The 18,011-nt window shown below is 47.5% G+C and overlaps 1 protein-coding gene across 8 annotated transcripts in view; it reads right to left on the bottom strand.

The window, feature by feature from the left end:
* Nucleotides 1-18,011, bottom strand: part of CLEC16A (C-type lectin domain containing 16A) — a 241,250-nt gene that overhangs the window by 45,331 nt on the left and 177,908 nt on the right. For 7 of the 8 annotated variants that reach the window (XM_053554134.1, XM_053554138.1, XM_053554136.1 and 4 more), the window contains 2 exons: nt 15,580-15,784; nt 13,676-13,843 (listed from right to left, as the gene is read on the bottom strand). In XM_053554134.1, the coding sequence (XP_053410109.1) occupies nt 13,676-13,843; nt 15,580-15,784 (373 nt within the window). Of the gene's footprint in view, nt 1-13,476; nt 13,844-15,579; nt 15,785-18,011 lie in introns of those variants that run through there. The other variant, XM_053554141.1, reaches the window with a different exon arrangement.

Below are 18,011 nucleotides of genomic sequence, written 5' to 3'. Positions count from 1 at the left end.
TTCCACTGGCCTGCCCAGGGAAGCCTTCCTTACCCCCACTAGATGAGGCCAGGTTCCCTGTTATAAGCAAATTATTATAGTTATTGGTGTGATTATTTGAATGCTGCCTGTCACTCTTACAAGACTGTAAGCTCTATGTGGCTGGGTCATCAGCCCCAAGCACAGTGTCTGGAGTTGAGCTAAAGACCTTTCCAAACTCATATTACTGAAAGGCTTAACTGTACTCTTGGCCAGCCTCAGAACCTTCCAGAAAGTTTTAAAATTTGTTTCTGACCAGCAGGCCTTAAATCTCCACTGCAGAGGCTCCTGTGCCTCAACTGGTATACCAGCATTTACCACTGCAGGTCAGTGCCTTATTATTTTTAAAGAGTTCTGTCTGAGATCCAGCCCAGGCTGCAAAAGGCAGGAGAAAAAGCTACTGATACATCACACCTGTTGGGCAAATGTCAACTGGCTCATGGCACCCAGACAACCACTTAGTGCTGCTGGCCAGGCACAGGCATCTGGGGGCCTCGTTTATCACCAGCCTCTGACAGGTGTGCTTAGGAACAATGTGTGTGGGTGGCAGGTGAGATTACAGTGCCCTAGCTTCTAGCTGTATCTCCCCCCAAGACAAGGCCAAGAATTTCTTCAGGTTCCAGGCCCTGAGGAGGATCCCTGGACACTGGACTGGGCAGACTATGGGGTCAGCCCTAGGGGTGGGCTCAGCAATACCATGTGCTACTGTGTGACTTTGGGCACATTGCTTCATCTCTCTGGGCCCTGCCTATTAAACGGAGTGAGGAACAATGCACCTTACTACCCAGGTTGCTGTGACCCCAAATTGTGGAGACGCTTAGCTCCATGCTGGCCACGCGTGGGGTGATGGGCCTCATGAGGTGCTCCTGTCAGGTAGTACCTGGGTCATTTTGACAGTTCAACCTCAGAACAACTCAGGGGCAGAGCACAAAGCACACCCAGCTCCCTAGCAGTGTGAAGCAGGTCACCTTACCTCACAAGCCTCAGTTTCCCACCTCGCTATCCTCGTGTGGATACTGAGGCCCGAACAGGAACTGCTTTGCCAACCCTGAGGTGCTTGCTACACAGTGTGCAGGGAAGGCCATGCTCTGGAGCAGATGTGTCACAACCAGGCAAGCTGTACCCAAACTTACCACTAACCACACCAGCCAAGGCACCCTCCAGCCCCTATCACCTAACTGCTTTTTGTTGGGGGGACCCCACTGCTCCAAAACACGGTCTCCAATCCACTAGCCCCAGTATACACAGGAGGTTAGACAAACACAAGCCAAGTCCAGCCACTTCCCCTGCTTAAAGCCCCCAGAAGCTCAAAAGAGAGTTTAGAATGAAATCCACATGGCTTCTCTTGCCTTCCAGGCCCCGTGGCCCACCCTGTGGTGACTCAGTGACCTTCTACTCTACCCTCTGGGCCCTGGCTGCTGTGTCTTGTGTCTTGCTGTCAGCGCCCCTCGCTCCCAGTCATCTCAGCCACCATAGTAATCCATTTCCTGCATGAGGCTGTCCTGGGCACAAGGGCCTAGGATGGGCTGCACGAGGCACTGTGTGTGTGCTTCCTGGAAGAATGGACGCTGCCAGAGGTAGTGCCTTCCAAGGTAGCTCTACCAGGGCGGGTGCTCAGAAGTCTGCTTGCCTGGCACCATCCTCATGGCCAGCAGAGGTTGAGAATACTGGCTAGAATACTTGTGAGTGTCCCGGGAGCAGCTGGAGGAGCCAGGCTGCAAGGCTGGGGGTGCTAGTCTGCACCCCCTCCAACTCACAACTCCAGGCAGGCTGCTCTACTGCTCTGAGCCTCAGATCCCTTCTCAACAGTGCTCACTATTATGCTACTGTGACGGTGTGACCACAACCACGCACACACACAGACATGGAGTGCTGGCCCAGCAAAATTCCTGGCTCTAGGAGGCAGGTGTTATCATTAGCCACATTTTACAGAAGGGGACACTGGGGCTCAGGGGCTTTACAGAACTTCCCGATATCACATGGTTGTCTATGGGGAAGTGTGGACTCGAACCTAGATGGCTTGACTCCAGGGCAGCTGGCCCTCACCTCCTGTTGTAAGGGCTCCCTTGGCAGGGATGTGGTATGAATAGCACAAGGGCACACGTTGGTGCACAGCAGTGATGGCAGCTTTTAAGCTATGAGTCCAGTAGCTTCCTACGGGTGCTCTGTGCTGGCTGCATGGGGTGCAGAGATCACCACTGGACATGGTGGGGACAGGGGTACTGGGTGGATTAGCATTTGCTCTTTGCTGGAGGTGGAATGGAGAGGTCAGAGAGAGCAGACCACGGTCCCTGCCAAGCTGGACACTGTCGGGACACTAGAACGCCACTCTCAGCTGATGGACACTTCCCTTGGGCTTTAGGCTAGAAATCTGGCAAAAAAGAGCACTTTTCCAAAACGCCCAAGATTGTATAAAGGTCAACTATTCCAGAATAGTTTCCAGGTTACCAAGGGCTATTGTGAGGGGTGGGGTGGGGATTGGGGGAGATTGTTCCATTAACACTGACACTTCCTGCCACCCAGCTGTCCCTAAGGTTTAAGAAGATATTTGTGAGCCAAGAGACTGGCATGTGCATGGAACCCAGCACCAGAGGCCCAACTGTCAGTCTGTGAGGTCAACATGCTCAGAAAGTCACAACAAAAGGGTGTTTTAACCCCCAGAAGCCCTGCAGAGCCTTCAAATCAGTTAGCAGGAAAGGGAAGAACCAAGAGCAGTAGGTAACTTTTTTCTGAGGAAGCTGGTGGAAGCCTCAGAAGAAGTAGGCTTGCTCCCCAGGGGCTAACTCTGAGGCTCTGGGCAAGAGGCTTTGTTTTCTGCATCTTGCTCATCCCAACTATAAAATGGGGCGGTTTTTACATATTTATCTCTTCATTGCACATAACACAATTAGCCTAGTGCCTAGCACATACCTGGCATCCAATAAATGGGACTTTTATCCTGGAGCCTTAAATAAATCCACGAGGCTAGAAGTAGACCACATACGCCATGCACCTGAATTGTTACCAACTAGCAAATATATTTGGAAGAGTCACTATAAATCACAGTTCAAACTCAGTAGTTCTCACAGTTGAAGCCTCTGCTCCCCCAATCACACTGTGGATTTCTCACACTCAGTATGAAAACAGAGAAGGTGGTTTTCAAGGACCTGAGCTCATAGCTATGGAGAGAGTAAAACAATCCATCAGCTTCAGCTGATGGGTTCTGGAATGTTTTTGGTATTACTCTGTTGTTTAAGGAAGAAGGCTGTTTAAGTGTGAAAAGATGTCACAACACAGCCATTCCCATCACACTGGGATAATATTGACTTTTTGGCCCTTTGGGAATTCGGATGTTAAAAAAATAATACTTGTGCATGTTTTTGAAGAAAAGCACATTTATATTAAATGCCATGGTGGGGCAGCTACAAATAAAGGAAAGTGTATTTTAGTCATGGGATTCTGGGTATAGTATAGAAAGGAAAGAAATTAGAAAGTTGGAATCTTAGCAGAGGTGCCAGGAGGTAGGTGCAGAACCCACCGGAGGTCTATCCTGCCAAGTTCTGAGGCTTTGTCTGGGATGATAAGCCAAGCCATGAGTGGCCAGCCCCTGGAGATCCCCCGCCCCCAGTCCCAGGGGTCCTCAAACTGCGGCCCGCGGGCCACATGAGGCAGTGTGATTGTATTTGTTTCTGTTTTGTTTTTTTACTTCAAGTAAGATATGTGCAGTGTGCATAGGAATTTGTTCATAGTTTTTTTTTTTTAAACTATAGTCCGGCCCTCCAACGGTCTGAGGGACAGTGAACTGGCCCCCTGAGGACCCCTGTACCTTTCCAATCATCACAGCTCTTGAAGTCCTCTTAGAAAGAACAATATCTACCAGTAACAAGGATTGTTGGATCAGAAGTTGGGGTCATCAAAATGCCCTTGTGAGGATGGGTACAGTGGCTTGTACCTGTTATCCTGGCACTCTGGGGGGCTGAGGAGAGTCGATTGCTTGAGCTCAGGAGTTTGAGACCAGCCTGAGCAAGAGCAAGACCCCATCTGTATGAAAACTAGAAAAATTAGCCAGGTATGGTGACGTGTGCCTCTATTCCCAGCCACTCGGGAGGCTAAAGCAGGAGGATTACTGCAGCTCAAGAGTTTGAGGTTGCTATGAGCTGTGATGATGCCACCATGCTCTAGGTGGGGCAAGAGAGCAAGACCCTGCTTCCAAAAAAAACATGCTCCATGTGAGCTCCTCGATGTTCTAATCTAGGCCCTTATGCCTAACAAGGTAGGTGGCATTTTTATCCCTGTTTTATGGTTTTTTAATTGTATGCATAACAAAATTTACTGACTTACTGGGCACAGCAGCCTGGAGGACTGAGGAGCTTGAACTCAGGTTGCCCTCAGTCACCCCATCCTGTGGCCACGGCTCCAGTCCTAGTCTTGTATCTGTGTGAGGTTTGCAGATAAAGCTACCAATGTCAAAAAACCCCCAAAACCAAAAAACAAAATTTACCATCTTAACCATAATAAGTGTGCATTCCAGGAGTGTTAAGTACACTCATATCACAACACATCATCCCTGTTTATGTTAATAAACTGAGATGAACTCAAGGTGGTGAGCCCGAGGCCATGTAACAAGTTTAAGGCGGAGTGTGAACCCACACTCTCTAGCTCCAGGGCTTCATGCTGCTGACTCTCTCCCAGACAAACATTCTACTGCTGGGAAAAGAAACCTCACAGTGAATGCACAGAAAACACAATGGGAAAGGGGCATGCTGGCTATCTTGGGGTAGCAAGAGTTAACTAATTCTATTTTTCTTGGTGCTTTTCTGTCTTTTCCAACTGTTCTGCAATCAGTATACTTAACTTATACCAAGAAGTTAGGATGTGCAGGAGCCACACCTAAGTGTAAGAACAGGTCTGCACTGGTGTGCACAGGGGACATGCAGCCACACTACTCGCTCAGCCGCAGGTGCTGGCATGACTCTGCCCTGCAGGGGGCCCGCCTGAGCTGACACACGTGCGACAGGTAGCCAAGGTCACGTGGTGGGTTGCATGTGGGGTTTTGTTCTCTTCCCACCCTCCTACGTGGGCTTTCTGTGCTCTTCTCCTTAAGCAACCAGGGAGTGTTCCCTGTTCTCTAACACACTGTCATGCCCAGAGACTCCTGGGGACTCAGTCATTTCGGGAGGGAATGACCCTGAGGAGTGAAGCAATACTCAGTTCTTCAGAACTCTCGTTCCCTCCCTCCTTCCCCCCTCCTAGGAAGAGCATCTGGGCAGATGGCGGCTCTGCCTGTTGTCTGTCCACATTTACAAAGAGACAGATCCTCAGATAACAAGTGCTATTGTGTCTCCTGGGAAAGTGTCTTTTATGGACATGTTGCAAGTAGGGAAACCTGTGGGCTCTGACTTGACCACATGGCTCCTTTCTGGGTATGTGTGCCTAGCTCCAGAGCACCCAAGGCTCCCTCTCACCATGGCTTTCCTGGGAGCCCCTCAAAGAGGCCTGACAAACAGGGAACCCCCGGGACTCAGCTCAGATTTCTGATGGGATCTTGTCCTCACACCCCCACCTGATCACCTTGAGTCTGATCTCTTAGAAATAACTGCCAGGAATCCAAATCCTGCTGCTTTTGCTCAGACGGGAATCTGAAGTCTTATTTCTGCTTTTTGCTCATGACAGAGCAGGGAAAAACTTATCAAGAATGGGTCCTGCACTGCTAGTCGGGTTTGGAAGTGGTCTTGAGAGAAGGTATCTTTCTGGACCTCGGCTTTGCAGGTTTGTCCTTGATCCGTGGGAGGCAGGACTTGGGAGTGTGTTAGTGTGGGTGGCACAAAGGGAACATTCTTACTAGGCCAGGGCCATCCCTCCAGGCCATTCCCTAACAAGGATCTATCCTGCCAACCTCTGGGACGGGTACAGGGCTGCCATCTGAAGTAGCTCTGTCGTTACAGGTTGAACATTCCAAATCCAAGATGTTCCAAAATCTGAAACTTTTTGACTGCAGCCACGATGTTTAAAGGAAATGGTCATTGGAACATTTTGGATTTTCAGACGAGGGATGCTGAACTGTTAAGTATAATATGAATACTCCAGCATTGGAAAAAAAAAATCCAAAATCTGAAACACTTCTGGTCCCAGGGGATAAGTGAACTTTATCCAAAATGCCAGCCTTGAAGCAAATGGGATTTAGAGGCAGGAAGTGGAGGTACCATCTCGGCCTGCCTTGTGTGAGCTGTAGTCTTTGAGCCTCAATTTCCTATCTGTAAAGCTGCGCAAGTGACAGTCACCAGCTTCCACAGTGGTCAGGAGGCTGGGAGTCATGCATGTAAAGTGCCAGACACAGTTAGTTCTTCTAAACTACAGTCTGCACCTTCAGAAATTGAGAGAGCTTTTTCCACTCAGAACATGCTTAGAGTTGGAGCTGACCCTGTGGTTTTGCCTGTTATTAGTGAGGGCTCAGGTAGGCGTGGTTAGGGCTTTACTTCTAAAATCAGAAAAGGGGACTTCACTTCAGAATTGGTGAATGGTGGTGGGGCTCAGGACCTGGGGAGACTTGTGTTCACAGCTTCCCTAGGCTAGGGGAAAGGTATTTTTGTGACTTTGGACAGGACCCTTCATCACATGCAGAGAGGAAAAATGGTAAAACCCTCCAAGGGTTGTCGGGAAGATCAAACGTGAATAAAGTATAAAGTGCTTAGCAGCTCAAAAAAAAGGGCTTTAAAATAAAACCTCAGGGTGGGACTCCAGTTTCCCAGTCTCACTCATGTACTGGCCATTCTCTGACCAGAGCTGAGGGCTGGAGGGGTTAACCCGGGGCTGGGGCCTGTAGGGAGAGGCTGGACAGGCCCTCTTTCCTGTGTGATTCCACAAAGTGGAGCTGAAAGGAGAGAATTGCCTCCAGTTTTATAATCGGAAACAAGAAAAATAACAGGCCTAAAAAATTAGTTTCTGGGAAACACCACCACAGGATGACATGAGCACCTTGTATGTTATCCTCAGGGGAGGAGAAGTCAGAATTGATGTGTATGAATTAAACATCAATTTTTTTCTTTTCTTTTTGGGATGCCAGGCCAACCTTCGCGGTCAGCATGCCTGGCTCCCGGCATACTGCAATCTTTGCACTCTTCCTCGGTTCATCAGCTGCCAGAGGTAGCTCTTCCACAGAACTATTAAGTGTTCTGGGTTGGGGACTGATATTGCCGGTCTGTTTGCCTTTGATGATAACAACACCCGTGAGAGCTCAGCACTGCCTGATACTCAGGGGATTTAAAGGTTTGTTCCCTAAATTCACTAGGAAGCTGGGTCTGGAAGTGAGCAGAGCAGAGGCTGGCTCTTGTGGGATGAGACCGACTCTCCAGCTGGCTGGCATCCAGACCACCACCAACTGCTCCAGGTACCAGAACTGAGTAAGACAGAGGCATCCTGGCCACAGGAATTTATGGTCTGCCAGGAAGACAAGACTAAACATGTCATCCAGGCCCATCCTTCCACCCCCACCCGCCCACCCAGCCACTGGCATTTTTTTAGCATCTACTTACTAAGTGTCAGCACAGTTGGGGACAAGATAAGCAAAGTTCCCCCACCCAAATGCCTTCCATTCTAGTGCAGGAGAGTGGCAGCAAATAACAAATAAATGAGGCAATTTCAGCTTAAGGTAAGGTCCATGAAGACATGGAGAAACCACCTGGTAGTTCCTCACAAAGTTAGATGGTCACATGGTCCAGCTTCTACTCTCAGGCTTCTGCCTCAAGAAAGTGAAAACACAAGTTCAAACAAAAACCCATACGCAAATGTTCATAGCAGCATGAATCACAACGGCCAGGAGGTGGAAATAACCCAGTGTCCGTCAAGGGATGGACAAACAAAACGAGGCCTATCCAATGGTGAGCAGGGAAGGAAGCCCTGGCACATGTCACAAGGTGGATGAAGGCTGAAAACATGACGTGAAGTGAAAGGAGCTGGGCAGAAAGGGCATGTCTTGTATGTCTTCAGAACATCCTGAACAGGTAAATCCACAGAGATGGAAAGCGGACTGACGGCTGCCAGGGGCTGGGGGCTGCGGGGATTGGGAGAGGCTATGGGGCTTTATTTTTGGGGGATAAAAATGCTTTGGCACTGCAAATGGACTATGTGTCACTGAGTTGTTCACTTTCACACGGTTACTTTTATTTATGTAAAGTCCACCTCAGTTAAAAAAAAAAGAAAACCAGAGAGGAACTGGGGTAGCCTGGGCCCTCAGGGAAGGTGCCTTTTTGAGGAATCTGAGCAGAGCCCTGAATGTTGAGAAGGAACCAGCTATGCAGAGGGATCTGGGCAGAGAGAAGCAAGTGGACAGAGGCCCTGAAATAGGATATGTGTGGTGGAAGGGCCAAGCTATGGGTCTTGGAGCGAGGCTGGTGACAAGCGAGGACTAGAGTCTGGGGACGGGTAGGCAGGGAGAGAGGGTGTCACATTTTGGTGACATCACTGAACCCCTGTCGGTGGGGGCCGGTGTACTCCTCCGGGCTAGGTGTTCTGCCAGCCCTTCCTGCCCTAACACACCTGCCGGATGAAGGCCTGTAAGCAGCTCTGGGCCAGCAGGAGGCCAGAAGTGAGGGCCAAGGCTGTGCTGGGAAGCCTATGGAGGCTGCCACCACCTGACACCCTAGGTCATGTCTGGAAAACAGCTTCTTCTCTGGGGTCGGCTCCTGTACTCATCAGAGTTTATAAAAAGCGTGGCCTTGTGGGTGGCACCTGTGGCTCAAAGGAGTGGGGTGCTGGCCCCATATGCCAGAGGTGGTGGCTTCAAACCCAGCCCTGGCTACAAACTGCAAGAAAAAAAAAGTGTGGCCTTGTGAGATAATTTTTGGAGACTCTGTTGAGGCAGATTCTGGAAAGCAGCTGTTTCTGTGAGCTGGCGAGCTGGCGGGCTGTCGGGGAGAGCAGGCACCACAGAAACAGAGCATCACAAAGCAGCGGACAGCTCAGGGCCAAGTCTAGACCCAGGTGATCCTGCTACCCCAGATGCTGGCCACCTTTGACCCCTCTCTCCTGGCTAGGCACATGCCTCTGACCTCGAAGAGCTGAACATTCCGTGGGGGCAAGAGCCATAAATGTAAAACTGCCCAATAAATAGAATTTGTGATTTTTTTCCTAAGCCAAATGGAAGAAGAAAAATACACCAAAATGGCTAGTCACCTATTAGCTCTGATTTATACTCTACTTTAATATCTCCTCCAAGGAAATGAAAGGTATATTTTCATCAACTATAATCGTTTATAGCTTCTAAAGGGGAGACAAACTGCTCTGTGACACTTACCTGGGCCCACAGGTAAAATCAGAAGATGTATCTTAATAAAACAAACACGTCTAGTACTCACCCCCAGGCACGCAGCCAGGGCTGTTTTCTTCCTTGTGAATTATTCCCCAGGCAGAGGCAGGGATCCCACACAGTGTGGCCAATGGCAGAGACATCACTGCAGAAGGTGGGAAGGGGTCACGCCGCAGTGCCCATGGGTCTGATGGCAACTGTGGATGCCACAGCACTGGAGGCCAGCCCAGGCCCTGCCTCTGACAGCGACTCTCACTGGTGCTAGCTCCCCTTCCAGCCCTATGCTCTGCTTCTACAAACCTCTGGGTTGACGTGCAACCAACTGACATCTATTGTCAGGGTGCATCTGCCCAGACACACATCTTGCTCACTTTGGTGTCAGAAATTAAGAAAAGGGATGCTGCTTAAGATCTTTTGGGCTTTTAGTTTCTTTACGTTTCCTTGTCATAGTGCTATGGGCTAGACCACCAAGCATCTAGGGCTCCAGACCGACTCTCCTCGTCTTTTGGTGTTCAGAGAAGGGAGAAGGTCTTTGATGGGATCTGCTTCAAGGCTGCGTCGACCCATTGTTCCCTCAGCACACACTGAGAGAAGGCACAGTGCGAGGCACTGACACACGGAGGAGAGCAGGACACCCATGCAGGCGACCTTCTCAGTGGGGCAGAAAGATTATGGCCAGGTACACAACACATCAGCCAGGTAAGACACTTCATGCTGTGGCAAAAATAAGCAGGATATTGTGATGGGCAGGGAGGAGACCCTGGACAGGGAGAGAGATCAGAAAAGGCCTCTGAGGAGGCAACACATATGCTGGGCCTGAGCAATTAGGGCCAGCAGTCACACCAGGATCTAGGGGAGAATGGCCAAAGCCAATGTCAACACCCCGAGGCAGGAAAGGCTCTGTGGTCTACGAGAGTGGCTCTTAAAGCATGGCCTGCAAAATCCCTGTTTTCATAAAAATAGGACACTTTTCTTTTGCATTCATTTTCCCAGTGGTGTACAGAGGAGTTTTCCAGCTGCCACATAATGTGTGCTATCACATCAGACTGAAAGTGGATGCAAAGAAGAGAATCCAGATGTCTTCTATTAAGCCAGACATTAAAGAGCTTTGCAAAAATGTGAACCATTAATTTTTTTGTTTTGTTTAGGAAAACAGAGTTATCATTCATAGAAAATAATGCTATATTTGTATGCAATGGATATATTTAATAAATCGATAAGTAAATATTAAAAGCACTTCTTAGTTTAATTCTAATGCCATAAAAATCTATATATATGGTCCAACTAAAGCTCTTTGGGTTCCTCAATACTTTATAAATACTTTTTGAGAGCATAAAGGAGTCCTGAGGCCTCAACTCTGAAAGGGGCTGGCTTAGAGGGGTAGCTGGTGTGGCCAGGCTGGAGGATAGAGTCTGAAGTGAACATGGGGGAACTTGGTCTGAGGGGTTGGGTCACACAGCCACCATCCAAGATGAGAAGCAGAGATGTGGATTTTGTTCTAAGTGTAACGGGAAGCTACCAGAAGGATGTAGGCAAGTGTATGATACATTCTGATTTATATTCTAGAAAGATCCCACAGGCCAAATGGAAGGGAGGGTGTGAGAGTGGACGATGAAGAGGTTGCGACTCTTAGGTGATCTCCTGAGAGAGCAGGGAGGGGAGCAGAGATGAGGCATTTTCTGGAGGTGCGCAAGCTGGTGAGCATGGGACGGGGAGAGAACTAAGGATAACTATAGAAGCTGAGTGGCTGCCTGCCTCTGTGGGAGGCCCTGACTATTGAGAAGGGGCAGACCACTATCTCTCCTCCTGTTATGGGACACTTCCCACTAACCCCACACTGTTTCTCTAGGATTTTGACTTGCTTTTCAGGCCACAGCTCTGACCCCAAGCCAAGGCAGGAGGACAGTCAGGCCTCTCTCCCCGGGAGGGAGATACATGAGAATGCCCCACCCACTGCCCACCCCTGAGTGGCACTTCCAGAGGCAGTCGGGGGACAGACGCAGCCAAGAGTTCGATGCCACCTTCGGCAACTACCTTGATTTGTTGTCACAATTGGCACAGCCTTGTATTCCCTGATCCTGGGACCCACAACAGGACACTGGGCATCCCAGCTGTGCCAACCATCTTGCCAGGCAGGCCCAGGCCACTGGGGCTGGGGCCAAACCCCTGGCACTTAATGATCTCACACCTCCCCTGGAAGCCCAGGCAGGGTGTGAGAGGTAAGTAGGTAAGTCGTGAAGCACTGTGCAGAGAAACTATTGTACAGATGCTGAAGAATATGACATTTAGCTCCATTGATTTATTTACACTGGCTTCTTCCAAAAAGGACAGCAGCAGAAATGAGGCCTGAAATACCTTTCTCCTTAACCAGTAAGTTCTCAAACTGAAAGAAGCCCTGATGACCCTAAAGAAATAATTTTTTACCAGGCCAACCTACACTTAGTCAATCTGTATTCACAGTTCTAGCTTACATTTACTTAGAAGCCATTGCTACAGAACATAAAACAACTAAGAAAGGGTTTTAGACAAAGAATCTTCCAGATCCTAGAATAGGCAGAATCATCTCACATTTCATAGTTGAAAAGAGGCTGTGCTACAATCAATCTTGCAGCCTAAAGTGGTTTTAGGAATAAAAACAGTCACAAGCTGTGGGTTGCAGAGTGAACTGGCTCACTTTTTTCTAGAGTTCACATTAGGACTACATACCTGAAGATTAAAAACTTTCCCCTTTGACTTGGCAGATCCATTGCTGGAATTTATTCTACCGGCATGCAAGATTTGCACAATTACACAAAGACTTGCCAAGAATGTTCACTGTGACACTCTAAGAGCAAAACACTGGAAATGAACCAAGTATCCATCAATATGTAATGGCTATGAAACTTTTTTTGTCCATCCATATGATAAAATACCACACAACAGTTAATGAGAATCAGGCTGATTTATATGTGTTAACATGCAACACTATTAGGTCAAAAGGGAAGGGGATATAGAATTACATATATAGTATAACCCCATGTTTAAAAACAAACATGAAAAAACATGTATATGATATAAAAGTTAACATTTCTCTAAGAATATGCAAGAAATTATTAATGAAATGTAGTTACTTCTGGAGTAAAGTAGACTTATTTTTTGTTTTATCATGTCCTGTATTGAGTTTTTCTTTTTTTTTTGTAGAGACAGAGTCTCACTTTATCGCCTTCGGTAGAGTGCCATGGCATCACAGCTCACAGCAACCTCTAACTCCTGGGCTTAGGTGATTCTCTTGGCTCAGCCTCCCTAGTAGCTGGGACTACAGGTGCCGCCACAATTTTTTGGCTATTTTTTTTGTTGTTGCAGTTTGGCCAGGGCTGGGTTTGAACCCGCCATCCTCGGTATATGGGGACAGTGCCCTACCCACTGAGCCACTGGCGCCGCCCCGTATCAAGTTTTAAAAAGTTATATGCCTACAGCATATGCTTTTAAAAAATGAATTAATCAAATCAAAGAATGAAAATAGAATAAATCATTGTGTGGGGGAGACAGGGGGCCAGGACCCAGATTTTAGGCAGGTTCTTACAGCTGTATTTTGTTTTTAAATCAATTTTTGCTTTTGAATACATTTCACAACACTTGTGATTTAAGTTTGAAACCCTAAATGTGGAGGGATTAAGTTACAGGGGAAAGCTTGGCTGGTTTTCTAAAGTTTTGTCATCAGGAGACAGTCTCTCTTTCAAGGGATCAGGGTCTATGTGGATTCACTTACAGCACACGTGTAACAGGACAGGATGGGGAGAGCCTGGTCTTCTGCAGAAGCAGTTCTTTCTGCTCTGCCAAGTCCACCTTATACTTTCCATTCAAGTTTCTCTTTTGGGGGGAGGGGTGGGGGAGCATTAGGGATAAACTTTGGTGGAAGTGGAAAGAGATGCTACTAAATGGATGAGATGGACAGTTGCTCTGTGGGTGGCAGGGCCTTTTCTGAGTCTCACTTCTTCAGGGGATTGTAACAGGAACCAAACACACTATCTCTTTCTAGTCATCTCACATGGAGAAGGAAATTACTCTCCCACAAACCATTACTAATAATTTAAGTATTTCCAAGAAACTTCCAAGAAACTTCTTAGTCAGTTCTGAGAAGTTCTTCCACATACCCAAGAAATCTCTGGAAAACCAAACCAAGGTGGCAAAACACCAAAGGGAAAGCCAAGATTTATTTTTGAGGCCTGTGTTTAATCTTTTGCTCTGCTTTGATAAATTCTAAGAAGCTGGTGCTTCAAGCTGAGCGGATTTCTGAGAGAGGATGGGGAGCTTACACAGGCTCAACATAGAGAAAGGCCTAGAACCCACACCATGAGCCATGCAGAGGATCGGGGGGTGGGGGGGCTGGCTTACCTGGTACCTTGTCCACGGATGCGAACACAGAGCGCTGCACTGTGGGATCATTGCTCCCCCGGCGGCCCTGGTCGTAGAAGCGGAAAGGCAGGTGCTGGGTGGAAGAGGAGGAGCCGAGTCCAAACCCCAGGACTTCGGTTGTTGGCTGGATTGGGAGGTCCAGAAGAGCTGCAGTCAAATAATACTGTGGATTATTCTCAGCACATGCCATGTGGGGGCAAGTGATGAGATTTTGGTGGGGGGGGCTATAGTCCTGCCAGATAAGTTATCATTTGGGAGGTCCAAGCAGGCAGCAGGCAGCAGGCAGCCTTGAGCTGGGGAGACCAGTGAGATGCCAAAGAACCCATTGAGGCTCAAAGCACAAAAGGGCATCTAGTGAGGGGTTCAGGCCAAGGTTGAGACCAAGAATAAGGAGTTCCAGGCCTGGCTTCGCAAACGGAATGGATGCTAGGCCAATCTCCACCTTGTATTCTTAGCTTCCATGTGTAAAGGTCTCTGACCAAGGCTGAGCCTCTGGTACCCTTTTAGACCCCAAAGTGAGAGAGACCAACTCTACCTGGAAAGTTTGCATGCCCGCGTGCGTGCATGTGTGGTGTGTGTGTGTGAGAGAGAGAGAAAGAGAGAGAGACAGAGTAGGTGCGTGGGACAGAACACATATGCTTATATACATGTATATTTATGAATGGATGTGTATCTGTCTCAGCTGTTACCCTTTCTTCCATAAACAAGTCTCATGATAAAGCAATTCAGAGGGGCTTTTAAAAATCAATTTAAGAAATACCCAAGGCGTTAGTTCTAACAGCCACTTTACGGCATAATTCTCCATTTTCAAATGAAATATTTGGCCTTCATGCCAACTGCGAGAAATTGCTTTACACGAGGGAAAAAACCCTTTGCTAATAAATCTTAAAAGAAAGGTCTGAATGATTTAAGTCACTTTGCACATTACACAATGCTTCTATAATGATTTTGCAGGCCAAGTTTCAGCTAAATGAGAAATAAGACAGGGAGGACACCATGAAACGCAGCCTGTGCAAACCACCCAGGCGTGCAGCAGCAACTGGATCTGCAACGTCCAACAAGCCAGCCCTCCAAGAGTTAACTTTTAAGTCATCCCCTGAGAAAGCTCCTCCTCCCCCAGTGAGCTGGAAATCCTCTCAGCAACCACACCAGAATGACCATGAAATGAACAGTGCAGAGTATCTTGACAAAGACTGCTTATAATTTTAGGTGCTGTGGAGTGCCCCAAGAATGTATTGCCTTCCTCCCTGACAAACAGAACATCCTCATCCCTTGTAAGGAAGCCAGGGCCTTCCTGACACTGGGCAGTGCAGGGCCTGAACATTCACCACAATCCCTGTGAAATATAAAACAACCTCCTTCTGAATTCAGTGCTGGGTCCTGGCCTCTCACTAAGCAGGGCTGCCCCACGTGAGAGCTTTGGAGTAGGAAGTTCTGCAATTGGATTATGCCAACTTGCTGCCTGTGTGACACTGGGCAAGCCACTGAGCCTCTGTTGCCTCCTCTGAGAAATGTGTAGAGCTGCCTTATAGATCTCTACAGTTGTTTTAAGGATCAAAGAAAGTAGACAAATGTCAAAGCACTTTATAAGTTTGAGTACCTCAGTGTGGAAGAGTGAGAACAGTTGCCCCACACTGACGTCTGCCTACTTCTGGCCTCCTCCCTGCCAGGCAGAGTTCCCTTTTTTTTTCTGTGCAGCCCTAGAAATTCTCTAGAAACCAAATACTTAGGAAGTGGGTAACTCTGAGCAGATTCCCCACTCTCATTAATGAAGCCCAACATTCCTAACCCATGTGTGTCATCTTCTGGAGAGGCTGCAAAGGTTTTCAAGGTCAGTGTGAGAGCCATGCCAAAGCCCCGCCCCTGAGGGCCCCGCCACTCACCAGCTATCCTCTGCATCTTCATGCGTCTCGCCTGGATGCGACCCTTGGCCAGGCGCTGCTTGGCGATGATGCAGCGGATATGGTCTGAGAAGATGAAGGTAGCCTGGAGGATGGGGAAGGGCTTGGAGTGGGGGCTGGATGCAGGCTTGTGGATGGTGATGTTCAGGGCACGGCTGTCATCATCCACACCAGTCACTTGCATGTCCTGCACAGTGAGGGGCAAAGGAAAGAGTGTTTGTTGGGCTCGGGAGGAGGGCAGCTGCTCAGAGGCTGTGGGGTCATGTCTTATCTATAAAAAAGTCTTTAAATTCAACACTGCTTTTGCTCTGAAGGAGACCGTTGGCCTCTCATGTCCAAGATGGTCAATGGGCACAGACCAGACCAGGACCAGATGGAAAGATGGGGTGGGGGGAGGCACAGAGGGCCCCAAATGAGCTGATGTTGAGTGTGGTGGCTGGCCCCCATTTCCATGGGGACTTGAGTCACCTAATGAATAAACAAATACCCCAGCCTCTTCAAGGGGCCACAGATAACTCAACAGGCAAACTTCCACAATTCTTACTCCTGAGAAACCAGAGGCAATGAACCAAAATTCCTATCACTATCGGCATGATCTTAGATATGGTCACTTATCTACTAATTAGTTTCTTCCTTATTTCTTTTAAGAAGGAGACATCATTTACAACCATTTGTATGTCTTTGAGGAACTTCTGATTCCTAAGGAAAAAAGCTCACCCAGAGAAAGGGACAAGGAGGGCCACTTAGCAGAGATTTGAAGAAAGCTATGTTTAAAGGTGCAGAAGAACCTATAATTACAGCAAGTATAATAAGGACCAATCCAATCAAAACCTCAGAACAGGCTCTTCACAGGGAGTCCCATGATGGTTTAGGGTGATCTGAGACAAAAACATGAGAATGCTAGTCAGACATGCTGGAGGAGGTGGAGAAAATGTTGAAAATCACTTGTCTAGGGAGGTAGTTGCATTCTTGGGCACTACTTGGCACAAGCTCCCTGGAAATAACACCCACATTAAAATGTGGCAGTAAGGATTTGATGAGGTATTATGCATGTAAAGCAAGGAGTGTGGTATAGCAGTGATCTGATGAATGGTAGCCATTGGATGTCAGCCAAAAAAAACAAAAAACAAAAAAAAGGTTTATGTGGCTTTTATTGTTGATGGAGGACGTATTAATCCTTTGGAGGAGAAACACTTTTCTTACACTAAATTGTAAAGGAAATTGATCATAAGCCTAGATAAATAAGAAGCACAAGTCACCTAATGGACAATGTCTTCCACGGAAGTCTTTTTTTAAAAGAAAGATTCTTCTATAGTTGTTGCTCATATCCGATTCTGCAAAAGACATTTTTAAAATAGAAAGACCCTGAAAAAGAGGAGATTGGGGAAGAGAGTGCAATGGGACTTTCAAACACACGGGTGGTTCTCCTGGAGAGCAGGTCATACTGTGGTGCAGGGCAGCCTGAGCAACGCCCTTCCAGAAACCAGGACTGCCCAGCAAAGAAACAGACTGCTTTGAAGTAGGTGACCCTCAAGCTGGAAGCATCTGCTAGCCATTCAGGGACTCGTGGTGTGGCAGAGGGGTGAGCTTGGGAGCCAGATTTCAATCCTTCTGGTTCTTTGCTTCATTTGCTCCATGAGCTGGCATCAGTCACCCATCACATTGACAAACATGAAAAAAACCCAAGCCCCAACTTGATGCTTGGCAATTTAGAGCCTACCATTGCTGGAGAGAAGGTGAGCAGAAGGGAATTCTTTTAAAGTGCGAGTGGCAAAAGTCATTTCAGAGAGGAATTTGGCACTATCTATTAACACTTAAAATTGGCATACTCCAACTTCTTGGCATCTGCCTAGGGAAATCTTGCCCAAGTACATAAGGAAGTCAGAACAATTCTGGTCACAGCAGCACCATTTGGAAAGGTAAAAAAAACTGGAAACAGCCAAGAGGGTACTTGACAAACACACACAGCAGTTAAAAAGAACACCAGTAGGTCTGCATATACTAAGTAGTAACATGGGTAGCTCTCCAAGACATACGATTGATTGAAAAAGCAAAGGTTTGAATATGCTCAATGTGACACCATAAAAAAATATACAAACACACTCTCAAGTATATGCACACAACTTAAAAAAATGTACATATTGTTACATTTACATATGCATTTAGGAGAGAAACAGATCTGCAAGGATTATATTGGTAACTGGAGTTATCTCTTGTTGGGGAGGAGAGGTACAGGAATTGAGGTTTTTGGTTAAAGAAGAGTTGGCCCTTATCTGTGCAATATTTTAGCACTTTTTTGGTGGTAATTTATTTATACATTCCTTGAATCATTAGCATTTAATTTTAAAGACTGCAGTTTTGTGTGTGTGTTTGTACAGCCAACTGAGAAGGGATTCCAGAGTTCTCAGCTATCT

This window comes from Nycticebus coucang, chromosome 12, assembly GCF_027406575.1.
Source record: "Nycticebus coucang isolate mNycCou1 chromosome 12, mNycCou1.pri, whole genome shotgun sequence".
Classification (NCBI taxonomy): Eukaryota; Metazoa; Chordata; class Mammalia; order Primates; family Lorisidae; genus Nycticebus; species Nycticebus coucang.
Note: the sequence above shows the minus strand (reverse complement) of the source record. Positions and strands in the feature narration are given on the sequence as shown.